At 43.9% G+C, this 20,317-nt stretch overlaps 1 protein-coding gene across 1 annotated transcript; it reads left to right on the top strand.

Moving 5' to 3' along the window:
• Positions 1-5,445: 5,445 nt before the first annotated feature.
• Positions 5,446-17,755, top strand: RCN2 (reticulocalbin 2). Its single transcript, XM_069866416.1, has 7 exons — positions 5,446-5,556; positions 5,657-5,762; positions 8,987-9,183; positions 11,323-11,436; positions 12,641-12,737; positions 14,025-14,167; positions 16,965-17,755. The coding sequence occupies exons 1-7, from the start codon at positions 5,446-5,448 to the stop codon at positions 17,115-17,117; spliced, it is 921 nt and encodes a 306-aa protein (XP_069722517.1). The 3' UTR covers positions 17,118-17,755.
• The last annotated feature ends 2,562 nt before the right edge of the window (positions 17,756-20,317 follow it).

The raw sequence follows: 20,317 nt of genomic DNA on the forward strand, positions 1-20,317 counted from the left end.
TGAACAGGCTGGATCGCTGGGCAGAGTCCAATGGCATGAGGTTTAACAAGGCCAAATGCTGGGTCCTGCACTTGGGGCACAACAACCCTATGCAGTGCTACAGACTGGGAGAAGTCTGTCTAGAAAGCTGCCTGGAGGAGAGGGACCTGGGGGTGTTGGTTGACAGCCGACTGAATATGAGCCAGCAGTGTGCCCAGGTGGCCAAGAAGGCCAATGGCATCTTGGCTTGTATCAGAAACGGCGTGACCAGCAGGTCCAGGGAGGTTATCCTCCCTCTGTACTCGGCACTGGTGAGACCGCTCCTCGAATACTGTGTTCAGTTCTGGGCCCCTCACCACAAGAAGGATGTTGAGGCTCTGGAGAGAGTACAGAGAAGAGCAACAAAGCTGGTGAAAGGGCTGGAGAACAGGCCTTATGAGGAGCGGCTGAGAGAGCTGGGGTTGTTTAGCCTGGAGAAGAGGAGGCTGAGGGGTGACCTCATTGCTCTCTACAACTACCTGAAAGGACGTTGTAGAGAGGAGGGTGCTGGCCTCTTCTCCCAAGTGACAGGGGACAGGACAAGAGGGAATGGCCTCAAGCTCCGACAGGGGAGGTTTAGGCTAGACGTTAGGAAAAAATTCTTTACAGAAAGGGTCATTGGGCACTGGAACAGGCTGCCCAGGGAGGTGGTTGAGTCACCTTCCCTGGAGGTGTTTAAGGCACGGGTGGACGAGGTGCTGAGGAATATGGTTTAGTGTTTGGTAGGAACGGTTGGACTCGGTGATCCGGTGGGTCTCTTCCAACCTGGTTATTCTGTGATTCTGTGATTCTGTGATTCACAGCCCTCCTCTGGATCCATTCCAACAGTTACATATTCTTCTTACATTGGGGATCCAGGCAGGGTACAGAAATCATAGAATCATGATATTGTTTGGTTGAAGAAGACCTGTCCGATCATTGAGTCCAACTGTACCTGTCTACCACTAAACCATATCCCTGAGCACCCTGTCTGCCTGTCTTTCAAACCTCTCCAGGGATGGAGACCCTACCACTGCCCTGAGCAGCCTCTGCCAGTGCCTGAGAACCTTTTCCTTGAAGAAATGTAGCCGTTTCAGTGAAGAAATAATGTGTATGCGAGGCAGACAGCAAACTGGGACCTAACCCTGGGGTTTAACAGTGGTGAGGCACGACTTGGGTGCTGCATCCTGCATAGGCGCTGTATGTGGAGAACAGCAGGGAGAGGCCAGCCCTTCCCGTGGGATCTAAAGCCTGGAAAACATGGCTCATGAGGAAATCCAGCACAAGCTGAGTCTATTTAGCCAAAGGAGAAGGTGAAAGGGATGCGGTCGGAGTGTTCAAGCATGTAAGAGCTTCGTAGAATCACAGAATCACGGAATGGTTTGGGTTGGAAGGGACCTTAAAGTTCATCCACTTGTAACCTCCTGCCATGGGCCAGGTTTCTCAAAGTCCCATCCAGGGATGGGGCATCCTGAGCAACCTGTGCCAGTGCCTCACCACGCTCATGGAAAACATTTCTTCCTAATCTAAATCTCCCCTGTTTAAGCTTCAAACAGTTCTGCCTCTTCCTATTCCTGCACTCCCTGATAAAAACAATAATCCATTGCCCCTGCTGTGATAGGAATGACAAGAAGTATGAGGCCTATGTTGTAGCCAGGATGATTTAGCTTGGCATTTCTAAAACAGTAAAAATAATGCCAGGCTTGGAATAGATGGCTTGGGAGATGATCTATGCTTCAGCTGAAGTCTCCGGAACAGCAGCACCAACGTGTCATTGAAATGATACAGGTACTGACTGGCTGGGAGCAGAGTGCCGAGCCAGGTGGCCTCGCAGACCCCATCCAGATCCCTCACACCACTGTTCTTTCCTAACAAGCCCGTTTGTTATTTATTGGGCAGTTGTCTAAGTTTCCACAACTGTCTCTTTGGTTTGCACTGTGGTACCAAGCCTCACATCAGATCCTGCTGCTCTGGTTCAGTGCCAAATCAGATACTGCATCAGAAGAATATCATTTTATAACCTATTTCCTCATATATTAATAGCTGCACTGAATGCAAAGAAGTAGAAAACCAGGTCTGTAACGTCTGCAGAGTCTAAAATAATTCAAGATTTGTGCAAGGTGTTATGAAAAAAATAAATTGGAACATGCAGAAAACCGTATTTGGGTACTACAACAGCAAAATTCTGTACAAAATGCCGTTTTGAAATCCAGACACAAGGTATCTGAACCTGATAATAAGTAAGTTGTTGCTCAGGTTTTTTCCTTTGCTTAAATCCACATGCCAAAATCCAACAACTTCTACAATGGAAGAAGGAAGGGTAATCGTTGCATGCAGGTCGTGGATGCAGTTAACTGTCTCGTATGCAGCTTAAAATCTTTATGTGTGATAAAAACAAAATTAGGAGAATATATCAAAATGGAAGCCTATCTAAATAAAACTGCTGCCAATCCATTTATTCTGTGAGTGTATAAAAGACATTCATTAAAGTAAAGAAAACGAAGGCTTATTCAAATTGGGTAGTGAATTTTAAAACTAAAATATAGAAATGTCAAAAAACTATAGTCAACACCAGATATGTAACTTGACTTGCTAGAAATAACTGTTGAGAAAGTGCAGTTTGTGTTGCTGGACAACTGTTCTCACGCTGACAGTTTGACAGGGACAGATTCACATTTGTGGATCTTTTTGAGAAGCCATGTGTTGAATGTGACCTTCCAGCATGAATTCCTTTGAGACTGAAAGAACAGCTCCAGACAGATCTGTGAAAGACTCTACACAATTTGGCTTGAGGGAGGAGGGATTCTTCAGAAAGTCAGAAAGTTCAGCACATAAAAACCTTTTTAAATGGCATGACTTGTATTCTGAGTCTAAAATAGCTTTGCTGATGCGCTCTTTTTACTTATGTTAGGGTAGCAATGCATTTGCTGTGCACTTGTTTAAAAATATTAAGGGAACATTGGAGAGTCTCTCTTTTTGTTTCCCCCCCTCCCCATCCAGACCAGAATGATCTTGAATTATATGACTGATCTTGATTATATGAGTTATATCACTGTTTGTCTCTATGCTGGGAGGTGTCTGGATTGTATTTTTATACAGGCCAACTGCTAAGAGAAGAATATGATTTCCTATGCTTTCCCTCCTGCTGAGCTTCAGGTTTTTCTTCTAAAGTATAGGATATAATGACTTTTTTGGTTTTACTTGCTTTATTGTTCCAGTTACTTGCATTTCCTCCTCCTATCTTCAATCATCTTGGCATATGAACGTATTGTTAATAAACTTGCTTTTGGCATGTCTACATTGAATTTGTTATTTGGAGGCTACTAGTGTTGTTTTGGCACTGAATCTGATACACTTGTCAGTCCCTGAGATATGCAGTGAAGAGGGTTTTGGGGTGTTAGTAATGCAATAGACAAAGAAGGCAAAGCATCTTCAGCACTATTTCAGAAGCCAAATCTTATTTCTGTTTTCATTGCTGATAGGATTTTCTTTGTCTACATGTTTCATGAGTAGTATGACTTAACTCACATTTTGTATATGTAATTTATATAAATACTGATGGGAAATTTGACATTTAAACCAATAAATTATATTAGACTTAACTCACTATTAGATTTTTTAATAGAAAGACATTTTTTATATGGGCAGGAAATTGCAAAAACACATTTAGTGATTTCTTGCAGTATTTTATTCTCAGATCTTCAAAATGAATGGTCGTAGCTCTTCACAGTTAATAGAATTTGAGGTTAACCAGGGAGCAGTACATGGCTGTCACCACGGAAGGGACAGGACAGCGCAGCAGCCAGCCTCCACTGATCGAGGGCTCTGTTTAAACCTTGCAACAATTACATTTCGGTACACCCACGTGCGCTAATCTCACTTCTTTATGTTTAAAAGAGGAGTTCCAGAAATATAGATACTGAAAGGAGAAATAACAAATGCAACGGTGGCTTTACGTTAATCTCCATTAATCCAGGAAGGATGATGAATTTGACCTGAGTGGGCTCGGGATCAGAGCAATCCCAATTTCATGACAGCTCATAGGAATGGTGTTCCTGGGGAGGCCTCTGCTCATTTGCTCACCATATTTTTAGATTGTCAGAGTGCTGAATGAGGGTAAATTTATTTTACAGCTTTTTTTTCTATTATCTGTGTTGAACAATTATGAGGATTTGTATCAATCCACCTTCACTCATTTATAAAGTATTGCTTCCCTTTAACATTGTCTTGGACGTGGGTTTTGTGAGTTGGGTCCTCAAAGGAGAGAAACACGTTCCTTTTGCTTTTTACACTGCTCGTTTTACACTGCTCGTTTCCTGACCATTTCCCCCCATGCCAGGGTCTGTTGATGCACACATGAAGTTCTGAGACCAATGCCCTCAGCGTGCCAGGCTTCACCAATGCTTGGAAGTTGGAAATTTCTCTTTGTGTCTTGATAATGTTTGACATTTTCATAGAATCATGGAATGGTTTGAGTTGGAAGGGACCTCAAAGCCCATCCAGTTCCACGCCTCTGCCATCAGCAGGGACACCTCCCACTGGATCAGGTTGCTCCAAGCCCCATCCAACATGGTCTTGAACCCCTCCAGGGACAGGGGCAGCCACCACTTGTCTGCACAACCTGTTTCCCCACCCTCACAGGGAAACATTTCTTCCTAAGACCTCATCTCAGTCTCCCCTCTTTCAGCTTCAAACCCTTCCCCCATCCCCTCCCTGCACTTCCTGATCAAGAGCCCCTCCCCAGCTTTCCTGGAGCCCCTTTTAGCACTGGAAGCTGCTCTAAGGTCTCCCTGGAGCCTTTTCTTCTCCAGGCTGAACAACCCCAATTCTCCCAATGGATGCAGCACCAGGGAAGGGCTGGGCGAATGAGAAGAAGGAGGAGGAGAAGAAGAAGAAGGTGAAGGAGGTGAAGGTGGAGAAGGAGGAGAAGGAAGAGGGGAGGAGGAGGGGAGAAGGAGGAGGAGAGAAGGATGAGGAGAGGGAGGATGAGGAGGAGAAGGAGAAGGAGGAGAGGGAGAAGGGGAGGAGGAGGAAGAGCAGGAGGAGGAGGAGAGGGAGAAGGAGGAGGAGGAGAAGAACAAAGAGGAAGAGCAGGAAGACGAGGAGGAGGACAGGGAGAAGAAGGGGGAGAAGAAGGAGGAGGAGAAGGAGGAGGAGGGGGAGGGGGAGGAGGAGGGGAGGAGGGGGAGGAGGAGGAGAGGGAGGAGGAGAGGGAGGAGGAGAGGGAGGAGGAGAGGGAGGAGGAGAGGGAGGAGGAGGAGGAGAGGGAGGAGGAGGAGAGGGAGGAGGAGGAGAGGGAGGAGGAGGAGAGGGAGGAGGAGAAGGAGGGGAGGGGGAGGAGAAATAGCAGGAGGAGGGGGATGAGGAGGATCTCCGCTCCCGGGGTGGTTTCCCGTGGCCCCGTCCCCGCCCCGTCCCCGCCCCGTCCGCTGGGCGCTCGGCGGCGCGATGCGGCCGTTGCTGGCGCTGGGGCTGGCGCTGTGGGCGCTGTGGGCGCTGGGCGCGGCGGGCGGGGAGCCCCGCGCCGACCCCGGGCGGGAGGCGCTGCTCGGCGGGCAGGTGCGCGGCGGGGGCGGCGCGGGGGCGGCCGGGCGGGGGCGGGGGCGGGCGGCGGCTGACGGCGGTGCCCCCTGTGCCCCCTGTGCCCCCTGTGCCGCAGGACGAGGCGGAGGAGCTGGCGCGGCTCAGCCCCGAGGAGCGGCGGCGGCGGCTGCGCGCCATCCTGCGGCGGATCGACTCGGACCGCGACGGGCTCCTCGCCCGCGGTAACGGCGGCGGCAGCGGACGGGGCGGGTCACCGGGATCGCGGTTCAGAGGCGGGGAACACGCCTGGGGTGGGGAACGGGGTGGGATACGCTGTTCTGGGATTCACAGGAGGGCAGGGAACGCGCGTGGGGGGGTCACTGGGCGGGACGCGATGGTTCGTGGTTCAGGGGCGGGTGGAGAAGAGGCGTGGAATGTCACCGGGAGGGATGCCGGAGCCAGAGGCGGGGAACACGCGTGGGGCGTGACGGGGCGGCAGGCACGGAGGGGTATGAGGGGGTAGGAGGCACAGGGGGGTCTGAGGGGGTGGGGGGCGCTGCTGTGTGGTTCAGGGGAGGGGGAACACGCGTGGGGCGTGATGGGGCGGGAGGCGCAGGGGGGATCTGAGGGGGCGGGAGGCACAGGGGGGTCTGAGGGGGCGCGAGGGACAGGGGGGGATCTGAGGGGGTGGGAGGGACAGGGGGGGTCTGAGGGGGTGGGAGGGACAGGGGGGGATCTGAGGGGGCGGGAGGCACAGGGGGATCTGAGGGGGCGGGAGGGACAGGCGGGGTCTGAGGGGGTGGGAGGCTCTGCTGTGTGGCTCAGAGGCGGGTGGAGGACACGCGTGGGGTGTGATGGGGCGGGATGCGCTGTCGCGCGGCTCAGAGGTGCGTGGGGGCCCGCGTGGGAGCTGGCTGGGTGGGGTGGCCGTAGCGGTGCGTGCGGATCAGGACGAGGGTCGCTGGCCCCTCACACCCTCTCGAGAAGTGCCGTGACAGAACCCGGCAGCCCCGTCCCGCAGAGCGCCGGGAGGTGCCCGTGGAAGCGCACGAGTGTCGCTCATCCTGGGCAGACAGAGCCGGCCTTGCGCTGGGACCAGCACTTGGCGTGGCTGAAGGCGCTGTGAGCCGAACTGTGTGGAAGATCCTGTTTGTACCACTCGGAGAGCCAGGAACGTTCACTACAGCCCCAGTGCTATGTTTGTACTGCAGGACTCGTGACACTGAGCAACCTGAGGAAGCAGAGATTCGTTTCATCACAACATACTATCAGACGTCTCTGCCCAGACAGGCTTTTATAAGCCAAACTTGTGAGCTCCACGGGAGACTCAGGCCCTTCCTCTCACTACAGCATCACAATGCTTCTTAATTTACTTTTTAAACTCATTATTAAAATGTATTTCTGCTATTTCACTGCAATTTTGACAAAAATCCAGAAGTCTGTCTGTTGCACACACACAGAGCAAGGCCAGAACAATGATATTTCATTAATGTGATACTAAACAGGCAGGAAGCTTTCTAGGCAAGAGGACAAAATATGGTTTTAAACACAAGATCAACTATATCTTTTGACTGTCTTTTACTTTATGTGCTGAAACTAATCCACTACACACTTAGTTTGGTGTTCTTGCCCTGCTGATATGGAGGTGAGATAGTACATCACTTTGCTGGGATGGCTGATCCCTGTAATAAACAATGTGAAGGCTGTGAAGGAAGAGGTCCAGTATTTTAAAGTGTAGGAAGTTCCCCCCAAACTCCATCCTCATGATATGTGTTACACCTGGTTCTCAGTGTCATGGAAACTTGTCTTCCCCTCACTTCCAAAAGGAAAACTCACAGTGGAATGTAGATTTACACTAAGAAACTTTCCATATTGAAGCTTTTCCAGCTCTGTTACTTCCTGAGAACTTTCTCTTTATGAGCGGCACCTCCGTTTAGAAGCCAACAGAGAAAAGTGATGTATTTATACTTCTTCCCTAAACTAATATTCGAGCATTATTACTCATTAATGCAACTGAACATTATGTGCTCATGACTCTGCCTTGTGCTGTAAATGCTGGGTAATAAACTATGTTATTTATACATTGCCCAGTCTTTAAGAAGTGATGTTGCATTTCTTGTAAGGCAATGCTGGTTCAGTGCACAAGCCTCAGTGGTTACAAAACGTGGCATGTACACCTCCTCATGCTGTCAGTTCACAGAATCTGTTAGAAAGTTGGTTCCTTTGCTAATACAAATTCAGTATCCAAAATATCTTTTTAGCAATCCCTTGATTTTTTTTTCAATTACATCTAAATAAAGATAAGTAAAGATGTATTGATGCTCTTGCCGAGAAGGATGGAATAAGATACTTTAGTATTGAAAAAATGCTGTAAGATTTTTTTACACCAAAGTAGTAGTTTCTTTAGGATTTTTTAATTAGCCTTGACAACCCTTCAGAGCAGGATTTCAGTGGAGCTGATTTAGCTACAGAAATTTGCAATGCAGAGGAAGTTGTCTTACCCTTCTGGGCACCTGGAATTAACTGGCTGGTACTGAGAGAATATGTTCTCCCACTCTTCTTTAAGTGAATTAACTCTAATACATTTATGTGAATTCGTCTGCATATTAGGCTTTATTTATTTACCCATGTTTCTGTAAAAACAAGTAGCTTAGAAGCATTTCCAAAATACATAAGGATTGATTTCAGTCCCAAGTAAAGGGAAAATGCCTGTTAATGTTTTGGGTCATTAATACAATGGCAGTAAATTTACTTTTATTGGAGTTTGTGTATTTTTGAAAAAAAGAAAACCCAAAACTGAAGGGAACAATGTTTTTCTGAGGTACAAAGCTATGTTAAGAGTTATCTGTCTAAACCAAATTCAGCATCATTTCCATAAAGCTCTGCAGAAAAAATCAAGCAAACCCCCAAAAGCAGTGAAAGGATCCTGCGGCTTTGTTGGCCTCAGATTTGAAAAGCCACGGCTGGACCATCCTTTCCAGCTGACAGAAGCAGCAGCAGCCACCAAAAGGGGCAGGCTTCTTGCTTCCATTGTTCGGGTCCCAGTGAGCTAAATGAGGGCGCTTCCTCAGCTGAAAACTAGGGATCCTTCTGACAGGGTCAGCTTTTAGCAGTGCCCTCCGCTCTGCAGCTGTAGGAACTCTACCTGCATCACGCTTCTGGCAGTACCAATACAGGCTGGATTCCAGTAACCTAACTCTAGCCTGAGGGTATGAATGGGGAAACAGTGCTGGAGGGAAAAAACAGAGGCTGTAGCTGTGTTCTGTTCTCTCACTCAATTCACTTGAAAACAACCACAGTGTAGAGGAAACAGATTGTCTTGCTTTAACTAACCTCTTGCCTGTATGCTCCCATCTGAATTGCAGAGTAGATTCCAGACGGACTAGCTGGGTGGTATTGCTGCAGTTTTATAGGGCAGATGATTCTGATTTTTTAAAGGATGTTACTTTTAAAATTATTTTTGCAGATGAGCTGAGTTCTTGGATACAGCAGTCGTTTAAACACTATGTTACACAAGAAGCTAAGCAACACTTCAATGACTACGACAAGGATGGTGATGGATTAGTGTCTTGGAAGGAGTATAATATGCAAATGTATGATCGTGTAATTGATTTTGATGAGAACACTGTCCTGGAGGATCAAGAAGAAGAATCATTTCGACAGGTAAAATGTTTCAGCATCAGTTTCTGTAAGCCCTTGGCAAAAGGCGACAATGTTTGTTTATTGTGATGGAACAAGATGGGTAGAGAAAGCTTAGCAGCTGGCATATGTTTTAACACTTTCATCGATCTGAGATAGGGGAGTAATTAAAGGAAAGTAATGGAGTATTAAAGCTGCTACCAATAAACCAAAGGCAGAATGAAATCGTACCTGCTGAGGAAGTTTTGCCAGCTGAGTGGGGTTTAAGTCTATTGGCAGTTGTACCAGAGAGCACAGTCTGCAGCCATCATCCTAAAACAACGAGGCAATCTGTTAGACAGGGTCTGTAGCCTCAGTGGCGTCCTGGCTGCTGCAGGGGCAGAACCACTGCTGCTGGAGGTGGAGGAGACAGACCCCTGTACTCCTTAGTCCCCTTTATCGCACTGTTCCAGCCTCTGTCAGTTCTTTCTCAAGTACCTGCTATCACTCTTGCCTGCTTTAACGTTTCTTGTCCGTTACAGACCCACAGAGAGAGCAATTCAGATAGTTACAGCAATCAAAATGCTACTCTGATAGTTAAATCTGGATGTGTAAACCGCTATAGTTATGGATTAATCTCATTTGAAAGCAGATATTTTAGAGTGGAAAGGGAAGAGGCAGGAGAGGCAGGGAGGGAAAGTTCACCAAGAATCACCACGTAGCAAAACTCGTTTCCTTTCAAGTAACATATTTATAAGTACATGTAAATATTGCCCAAAAGGAATATAAATGAATTTACACGCTGTTCTGGCCTGAGTTTGGGTTGTTTTTTTTTTCCTGTGAGGATTGCTTTGACTGCTTTTAGTACAGTAGCAGTAGATGTTGTAGGATGTTGGCAGAAATGAAGCTCAAATAGACTAACAGATGGGGTTTTACACACTGAAAAAACAAACTCTAAAGGTTTGGAGGTCACTGAACTGAGTAATTACATAGCTTTTAAATAAGCCTTTAAATGGAACTATCAGGCAAATTATTGACCTCATGTTTGCGATGTTGCTATCATAGATGTATTAGAACCAGAACACCTTCTCATTTGTGCTATATGTCATTTGACTGCTTACTAGGTTTTCCTGCTTGCTGATTTCTTCAGCACACATTGTAGAGAGCAAAATTAGTGGCACTGTACAAGCACTGTATGTCACCCATCATCAGCATTTGCCTTTCTTTCAGAAATTAGTGATCCTGCTCTAATCAAAATGAGAGTTAGGCTGTGGTATTGGGTTAGAATGGACAACAAGTAAACACGGATTTACCAGAAGGTGGCAGCCTTGTTCATCACTTCTCAAAAACCACTGAAAACTAGACTTTTCCCTCAATAATTCAAGTTTATGTTGCAGTCAAGGACTATGTGTAGCCAGTCCTTTGGAATTCTGTTCTTGTTTAAACGCAAAGCTAAGGTCAGCTTTTCTTCAAGAGTACATTTAATTATTTTGAAGAATACCTAAGATATTTAATTACTTTATGTATTACATACTATGCTCTGTATTAATCAGGTTAGCCTAATTCTGAAAGAAGTATCAATAAGTAGAATATAAACTATGCAGTACAATTTCAAATGGTTATTTTTAAATTATTTGTGACAACGGTCTTGTATTAAAGCTTCAGCACTTAAAATGGATTCAAAAGAGACATTTGATATTTCAGGACCTTATTGGAACTACAAACAGCCCTCAATATAAATGAGATCTAGATCCAGAAAGTTAAATGTCCTTAAAATGTAAATGTGGGAATTTGCAATGACTGCCATTAGTTATAATCATTGTACTCTCCTAGGTTAGTTTGGGAATTGGTGACTTTTATAAGAGGAAGCATGTATAAGATCAGAGTTCTCGGTCCTTTCATGATCTCCCTTTTGTGTTTTTGAAGCCTTGGATAAGAACAGGTTTTTAAATGTCTCCTTGAATAGAAAAAAGGGAAGTTTTCATATAATTTTTAGAATAAAACTACCTCAGTTAAAAGCGCTGTTCTTGTTGCTCTGGATGAGCTCTTTTTAGTGAAAATATAACATCAGTATAACATGAGTAGGTAATGTGAAACAATTAATACTCTAATGAGCTTACAGCCACCCGCTATAATGTTGTTTTTCCTTTTCATTAAGTGCTCTAACTAAATCTATTTTCTAAGCTTCATTTAAAGGAGAAGAAACGTTTTGAAAAGGCTAATAGAGATGATGTTCCCGATCTAAATGTGGATGAATTTGTTGCTTTTGAACATCCTGAAGAAGCGGAGTATATGACGGTAAGATTTAGGAGGGTGTCTTTATGAGTGTGTATAGATGCACTGTCTTTTTAAATGCATGTCCTTAGCCCAGTGCTACAGGAAGGGCACTTTTGAGCAGTTACCTCTATTGCTTTCTCAGAGCAAATTAAAAATCAGATGATGTGTTGTGGTCCAGTACTGGAGTTCTGGAGCTGGGGCAGCAGTGCAGTGCTTTTCTTTGAAATCTGTTTCAAGAACTGTTGCTGCACAGCTATCCCAAACTTTTGGGATTGTACTGACACAGCTGTCTCCAAACTCTGTTAGGGTAGAAATACATCTGTGAGATTTTAGCTTGATGAAGTTTCGTGCCGATTTCAGAGTTCAGTGTTAGTTAGAAGGGCTTACAAGAAAGATTTGTTGGCACAGGAAAGAGGCAAGTGCCTTGCTTAAAGGGACACAATAGTCACTTTTATGGCCAAAAGAGAGCATTCAAGCCTGTCTGAACGCTTTAACACTGACTGTACTGTGGTTAGAGTTCGGGGGGGGTTATTATTTCTGCCGGCACCACTTCAGCATTGGTCATCTGTCTCATCACTGCTGAGTGTTGCCATTCCAGCTCCGTACGGACAGTTGACCCCAGTTAAAAGTACATTGGTGCCTTTCTACAATAGATGTGTCGGTTTTGGCCGGCTGATGCTGCAGAGCCGACTGCTGGGAGGAGTGCCAGGCGAACAGAGCCACTGTTTGCGGTGACATAACTGTTGATAATGGACAAACAAGAAAAGACGGAACTACGAGAACAGTCACACTGGCTTCACTGGGAAACACAGGATGGAAAGACCACCCAGTTACCCTCACAGTTTCATAAAGTTGCAAAAATGCAGATAAATGAATACGTTACGTGAGAGAAGACAAGTGAAATGATACAGACTTGTACAAATTCATGTGTGTCAGCTACTTGTGTAGTTTTGAATGATGTTGAAGGATTCCAACTCTGTGTACAACTTTGAGACTTGGTTTTCATGAAACGTGATACTCTGAACTCTTAAGAACAGATCCAATTATTTGCACAGGAACCGACTACTGCACTAGTCTCCATAAAACAGAAAAGCAGACTTGGAATGAGCACATATTTTCTTTAAAGATACCGTATTGCTCTAAAATGATTTATTGCTGTTTCTCTTGATTACATGTTCCTAATTTTTCACAAATTAATATTTTACTATTCCTATGCATGCAACAGGACTTCGTCATTCAGGAAGCCTTAGAAGAACACGATAAAGATGGTGATGGATTTGTTAGTCTGGAAGAATTCCTTGGTGATTACAGAAGAGACCCAAGTAAGGCAAAAGGGTGGGGACATGAAAGAAGGAGCTTTTGGAATGGGTTGTTTGTTTACTGGCCTGCATGTTTACTGTCAGTTTTTTACACTTCCACCTACAGGTTCTGAGTAACATTACTCTGTCTTTTAGCGTAATTTGGTTTCCCAGTACTGGACATAGTAGCTCCTTATTTCAGTCTGCCTTGTCTGTATTTGGCAATAGTGTGTGTATAAGCCCATTCCACTGTTTCCTTGCAATTTTCTTCGTGTTTCCCTAAAGGCTGAAGCATATTCCTCATCACTAGGTGTGAGCTGAAGTAAGATGCAGTTTCGCTAACTGAACACGTCTGTAAAACCAAACAGCGTGACTGTAAGGTTAAGCTTCCCTGGTCTTTGTCAGCTTAAGGTGGCAGCTGTCAGCTGTACTTTAGAAGGATTGAAGCTAAAGTGGGTTTTGAGAGAGGTGGAGGGGAAGTGTAAGGAGTTGGCTTGCTGTGCCAGATACCAAAAGTGTGTCTGTTCTCTCTTTTCTTTTTTCCACTCTTTCCTGTCCTTAAACTTGATCTGTTTAAGGACAAGAAAAAGGACATCTACCTGGTGTTTATCAATACTTTTCTCTGGCAGTCTTGCTAGGAGATAAATATTTTATACACTTCATTTGGGAAAAAGTTAGGGCAAATAACTGTCTAGCTCCAAAAAGAGCAGTAGCTCGAGACACGGGGAAAGCGTGCTTGGTCCTAAGGAGCACTGATTCTCAAGTGCGGACTGGCATCCTAGGTGGGGAAAAGGTTTAAGCCATGTGAGGATATGGAGAAACAGGGGAATGAGAGGGAGTGATCTTAACTCGATTAGGGTAAATGCTGCAAATGCGAGACACCTCCGTCAGCCACTTTTTCCTACCACTAGGTCAGCTTTCCCAGTAAGTAGGAAACCATGTCCTTGGCAGCACAGGCGATGTCCAGTAGGCGTTCCCCTCTAATGTTCTGGGTACTTGTGGAGATAATTAAGCTAAACAGTTCCATTGATGGTAATCCTTGACGTTGATGTCCCCTTAGTTCAACTCTAAATTTACAATCTTAATATTACCTTAGCTTTAAATTCTGCTTTAATCTGTACAAGTATTTTTGTTGCATTGTAGACAGATGCATTTATTAATCTTATTGGGATGGTCTTTAAGCCTTTTCTCTGTTTAGTGAAATCACTTTTACGTTACATTTTATGAGAGTAAGTGAATTTGCATAGGAGAGAAGGTGAAAACATCTGCTTCAAGGTAAAGAGTGACTTTAAACTGAATGTTTGTATCTAGCTGCAAGAGAAGATCCAGAGTGGATACTTGTTGAGAAAGATCGGTTCGTGAATGACTACGATAAGGATAACGACGGAAAACTCAACCCTCAAGAGCTGCTGTCTTGGATAGTGCCGAACAATCAGGGCATTGCCCAAGAGGAGGTGAATGTTTTGACTACTATTCAGATTTTTAATTAATGCAGTAGAATTTTGAAGGTGTCAGCACAAAATGATCACCGCATTCAGATTTATTGTGTCTTTTTTTACCCTTTTTCAGTTTGGCAAAGAATGCAGACAAACTATGATAGGCAAGTTTGAAGTTAATTGTATGAATGTTTGTAAACTAACAAAGTGGTTTCCTACACGTTTAAGTAGCTTATCAGGTTTGACTTAAGAGTACAGTATTTTAATCAGTTACCTTTTAGTACTTGTAGGTAAATCTAATGAGATGTACTAATAAAAGAGGCTGTTAAGAGGCTGTTGTGTACTGACAACATAGTTTTGAAAACAAAAATTGATCGTGATTCTTCTAACTGGATAAATCACCGTAATTTGTAAAACTAAAAACTTGTCATTTCATAAATGCAAGAAAATGAAAGTATTCTGTGTTCAGGATGCTATAATGCAAACGTTGATGGTGGTAATTAAAATTGTTCAATCAGGAGTAGGATGCCATAATAGTTTAAAGTGGATTCTCATTTTAGCTGTTTGTTTTCCATAGCAAGGGAAGCACTGAGTGTTCCAGAACAACCTAGACTTTACAGTCGCCAGCTACTGTAGAGAGGATTTCTGCTTGGAACTTTTACCTTAATTCATCCAAATCTCTTCCCTTTGCACTGGGGGATTTGGGTGATCAGAATGGCAGGAACAACAGATCTTCCTGCGCCTCCCTAATTCCTGGTCCTGTGTCCAGCAGCGTAGCCTGTTGCTGTGTTTGACCATTTCGTTACGGAGGTCCTGCCTCTGCCAGCTCTGCTGGTGACTGGAAAAGTGTCGTGGCTAGCACGCAGTTCATGTTTCTGATCTGCAGGAAGCCAAGCTGTTAGATTGCTCTGGCAGTTAGCTTTGTACTTCTGGATCCACAAGCCTTTGCGCAGGCATTTTAACGTCTGACTGCTGAGGGTAGTTTGTTATTTCACAGAAACAACACTGGTCTATCCGACATGAATTTGGTGGGGTGCTCAAGTCTATTCACACCTCTGATGGTTTGCTTGGTTGGGTTGAAATTTGTTTAGCAGTTCTTCACCATTCATTCAAATTCTAGCTTACAGCGAGGCAATGTTGTAGTAATAGCTAACTTCAATTCTTTTTTCTTTAATTAATATAAGGGCTTAGCAAAGTCATCCGTCCTCAAGAGAAGGTAGCATTGGCTGAAGTCAGAAACTGCTGTTTGAAAGCTGAATATTGCCATTTCATTTCAGCATTTCAAAATGACTGGAGAAACCTGGTAGCTAAATAAGGTATAAATAGGAACATCACAATACATTCCATTTCCAGGAATTGCTACATGTTTACCAAGCTGGTCTTACTAATCTTCTAGCTTTTGCCATGCAGAGTGCTTTTAAAATCTGCTTGGCTGACTTTAGTCCCTGTTATTTTCTTCAGTCCTTTCTGGTGATGGAGTCAGCTTAAATGCAAGTAATACTTAATGTAACAAAAGTCACTAAGCAGTTACGTTGAGCCAAACCAACTAGAAAGAGTAGGAACAGAAGGATTCTCTAAATCATTGTGTGTGTAGATGTTTAGCACATAAAACCAAAACCCATGTAATAGCGGGCCGTCTCTGTTTCTCAGAAATAACAGGCCTGGTACAGCTGCTGTGCTTGTTAGCTTTGAGCTATCCAACGTTGTGAACGAGCTGTAACTAAAATACCTGCAATTGGTTTTTGTTTTACAGCTGAGCTTCCCTCCTTTTATAATTTGCAAATAAGCAAAAATCTGCAAATTGTTTTGACTTGCAGTTTCATTTGACATTGTCACGGTTCAATATTGCAAAGTTTGTTCAGGAAAGTGAGCTTTTGCCTTCAGCAAACGAGAAAAAACCTGAACTGCTACCCAGAGCTGAAGGTCCTGTGCAGAGATGGCTTATCCTGTCCTCTTTTGAAGGCAGAAAACCCTTTCTCAGGGTGGATATCAAGTCCTTCCCAGTTACATTTTAATCATGAACTACAGCCATGGAGTGTTTTCTGCGGATCACAAATAGATGCAGAATATCCAGCTGCAATTCTCTATCCTTACTTTCTTTTTTTCTTGTTCAATATGCACATATGATGGAAAAGTGAGTCTCCAGAGGTTCAGGAAATAAGAAATGGCTTAGTGCAATACACACGTCTGGAGCTGAAGGCAAGTGTGCTGACAGCTTAACCCAAGAGCTGTAAACGATGCTGATCCTGTCAGACCCAGGGCAGCCGTGTGGCTGAGGTCACTGGGCACGCTGCTGCACGAGGACGCTCACCTCACAGGATCACATTTGAGCTGATGTCCCACACATCGAGGACTTGCTCCTGTAGCTGTTGTTCTGTGGGTGACTGGCCCCAGGGCCCTCTGAAAACACAGGGGCTCTGGCAGGCGTGCCCAGCTGGTGTCTTCTGCAGGTCATACCCAAAGGCGTGTACAGTGCTCGCCTAGGGTTTCAAGGACTGCGGGCGCTTCCAGGAAGGTGATTAATCTTTACTGGTTTAATACTGTCTGCCACCCTCAAAGTTATGGGTTTGACATGGATTTTTTTGCTTTGGAATTGATAGTGAGAGTGGAGAGTTGATATTACGATTTTGCCACCAAATAAAAGAGGCTAAGGGAAGCAAACCAAGGAGAGAAAGGCTCTGTTCTGACTGCCAAACCCTGTCTAGCTTGTCACAAACACTGGTGGCTGGTGGGACTGACATAGCCATTCCACAGGCATTGTTTATAAATGCTCATGTAAATTAACTGTGCACATACTGTTCCATTTATTTTAAAGGCTCTTCACCTTATTGAAGAAATGGATTTGAATGATGATAAAAAGCTTTCTGAAGCAGAAATTTTTAAGAACCAGGATTTGTTCCTTAACAGTGAAGCTACGGATTATGGGAGGCAGCTTCATGATGAACGTTTCTACCATGAAGAACTTTAGGTTATTTATTTTGTAATCCGTTTTTCTTCCCTTTCTTGCATTTGGAGCTTTTGTTAAAAGCACCCGTCAGCTATGTTGCAGGTTTTATGCTGTAATTACAGTACACTAATGGTTGTGTAAATAATTTGCATTCAGAATTTAATTGCCCTCCTGCAGACTTCCTTGGGCCTATTCTAGCCTTCCAAGTTAATCTTAAATACTTCCAAAATTATATAGTGTTGGGAAATAAATTACTTCAGGGGTAGTACTGTATTGCAAAAAGTTGTTCTACTGTACTTGAAGAAATAGAGAATCTGAATGATTCTGAAAGAATGCGTAACGTAGTAACTGAGAGACTACTATTTTTTCTAATTAGTTTAATTAGGGGGGAGTGGGGAAGACGGGGGGGATGCTTAGAGTCAGTATTAACAGTTTTATTTAATACATTTGGAGAAACACTTAGATTAATGCCTCGATTGTTTAGCAGGTTTCTACTTAAATGGTTTCTATACTGTGTTTTATTGTATCATAAAACTTGCTATTTTTACATCTATAGACAATAATTGTTTTTAATGTACGTTTCTACAGCATTAGCAATACAACAGTATTTTACAGTGTTATGAGCCTCTTCATTTGTTGGAGTAAAACTTAGAATATTACGTTTCTCTGTGTTTTGTCCATTTATTACTTACTGTGGGTCCATTTATTACTTAGAGCTCCTTGAGATGTATGCTGTGTGCATAACGTACAAGGGTAACATTCCCTTTTATAAACCAAAACCATATCATCTCCTCTAGGTGCTAAAACAGATTCAAAGCAAGCCAAGTGTGGATTTAGCGTTTTCTGGATGGGTTTGCCAGAGCAGTTGTTTTTGGGGTTCTTTTGTTTGGGATATATGGAACACTAAAGCATCAGGCGATGCATAATATTTGTAGTAATAACCTCTAAAAGTTAACTGTGGTGGAAAGCTCCACAATTACCAATCATAAAAGTAAATACTGTCCCATTACATGATTATTTGAAACAGTTGGAAAGGTTAATGGCACGACAGATTCAATTTAGGAAAGTGCACATATTTGCTTTTTATCTCCTAGACAGTTGTGGAAACCAGCTGAGTGTTTTGAACACAGGCAGAGCCTCACAGAATCGATTGCGTCGAGTGTGTGAGGACGGGTTTAATTCCCGAATAACTAACTCTGCAGTGCTCTTGCAGTGCTCTTCTTAATGAGTGTTTTCCTTCCTCCCGGCTCTCTCTTTATTGAATAAAAGCAACTCATTCTGTGTTGGTTTTTCTCATTGTACCACATCTTAATTAATCTTGGAGCAAACAGGGGATTCCTTTTGACACAAGTGTTGATGTCAGCCGTTTCAGAACAAAACCACAGGTACTTTTGCTATATTTTTTTCAGATACCCTAGTGGTAAAAATACACTTTTTCAGTTGCAGTGGTTGGGGGGTTTCTACCCATATTTGTTTCAGTTTTGGCAATGTGAGTACAACTATTGCCACGGGGTTGGTGGGATCTGATTTTTTTTTTTAATTAAATCCAGTGTGTCCAGGAACATTAAAACAGTTGTCATCTTTTTTGGTTTGAAATACACCCAAAGTTATCTGTTATTATTCTTCATGGCATTTTTAAACGAGTCTTCATGACGTATTGAACTGCATACTTGGTATTAAAATTGTTGTCAGCAACTTGGAAGTTCAGCTTGCAAAATGGGCAGAGAGAAAGAATACCTGTGGAAGGATGCTGCTCTCCTCTGCCCTTTGGCTCAGCTCAGTCTTGTTTGCTGGAATGCAATCATTTGCATAAGCTAAGAACAAGAAGTAAAAGCAAGACGAGTAAAATCCGTAACAGCCCAGCAATTGTACAGTCCACGTCTCAGCGTCTGCGTCAAACATCCAATTTACTGCACATTTTAGTATTTCAGTAAGCAGATCATGTTAGGAATTATTACAGCTTAGCTCACTGTAAGATGGGACTGCTGCTTTAGTCACTTTACAGCTCATAATGTCATTTTACGGGCACAGAAAACTTGCACTTCAAAAGGGAACAATCTAATTGTCAATGTAACTGAAATGTGGATTTAGAGAAGTGCTAAGCTGGGTCCTTTACAATGCCGTGTTCTGCTGAAAGGTTCTGCTATTCCTAGAGCAAATTAATGTAGACTTCTATCGATTTCTGATCATGATGTTACAATGAAGCTTCTTTCATTTCAGGATTAGAAGCCTACTAGTGCCTTCACAATCTTAGAAAGATTTGTGGCTTCTGATAGTTTAATCGAGTGTTCAGGCTGCCTGGATTGGAAATTCACCACTTGCATCCCGGGGTGTTTATCCCAATATTCTGCATGAGAGCAGCTCCAGTCTGTCAGGGTTGCGCATCGCAGAGACCCTTATCCAGCATTTTTCAACTGTACTGGGGAGAAGTGGAACAAAGCCAAGTATCTCCTAGAACTAGAGAAACAGAATAGCGACTCTCATTTTAATAAATGAGTCAGAGCAGAGCTTTTGGGCTCAGAACAGCTGTGTGGATGCACATACCCCCTGCAGTCACAATCAGGTGAGGGTTTTTTTTCAAAGCACATCCTAAACTTCTGTCTAACATCTCTATGAACTTGAAGCCATCATCAGACTTTACTTCAGGAAGTAATCGCATCACCTCAGACAAACAAGAAAGAGTATTTGTGTAACTGAATGTTAAACACATGCCCTTCTTTCTTTCCAGAATTGAAGCATTCAGAGAGTCCTTTCTGAGAAGTGGAAACCTCTTTAGTGCCGCAAGCATCGCCTACCTGGCTAATGAATATGCAATACTTGCAAATGAATAGCTACTTCCTTTGAATTAATGGGATGGAGAAAGGAAGTGTGTTGGTGAAACATACAAAAGACACCAGAGAAATAAAAAGTGCCTATCTGCAGGTACCTGATGTTCTGACAAGAATCACAAAATGCAAATCTCCTCTCTTTCAGCTTCAAACCCTTCCCTCTTGCCTTCTCCCTGCACTCCCTGAGCAAGAGCCCCTCCCCAGCTTTCCTGGAGCCCCTTTCAGCACTGGAAGCTGCTCCAAGGTCTCCCCGGAGCCTTCTCTTCTCCAGGCTGACCAAACCCAACTCTCCCAGGCTGTTTTCCTGTAGAAGATGCTCCAGACAAGAAGGGGAGGTAGAAACCCAAATATTTTCATTTCCCCTTTCACAAAGTGGTTATATCTCTCCTCAAA

The sequence above is a fragment of the Phaenicophaeus curvirostris genome, chromosome 12 (genome assembly GCF_032191515.1).
Source record: "Phaenicophaeus curvirostris isolate KB17595 chromosome 12, BPBGC_Pcur_1.0, whole genome shotgun sequence".
In the NCBI taxonomy this organism is placed as follows: Eukaryota; Metazoa; Chordata; class Aves; order Cuculiformes; family Cuculidae; genus Phaenicophaeus; species Phaenicophaeus curvirostris.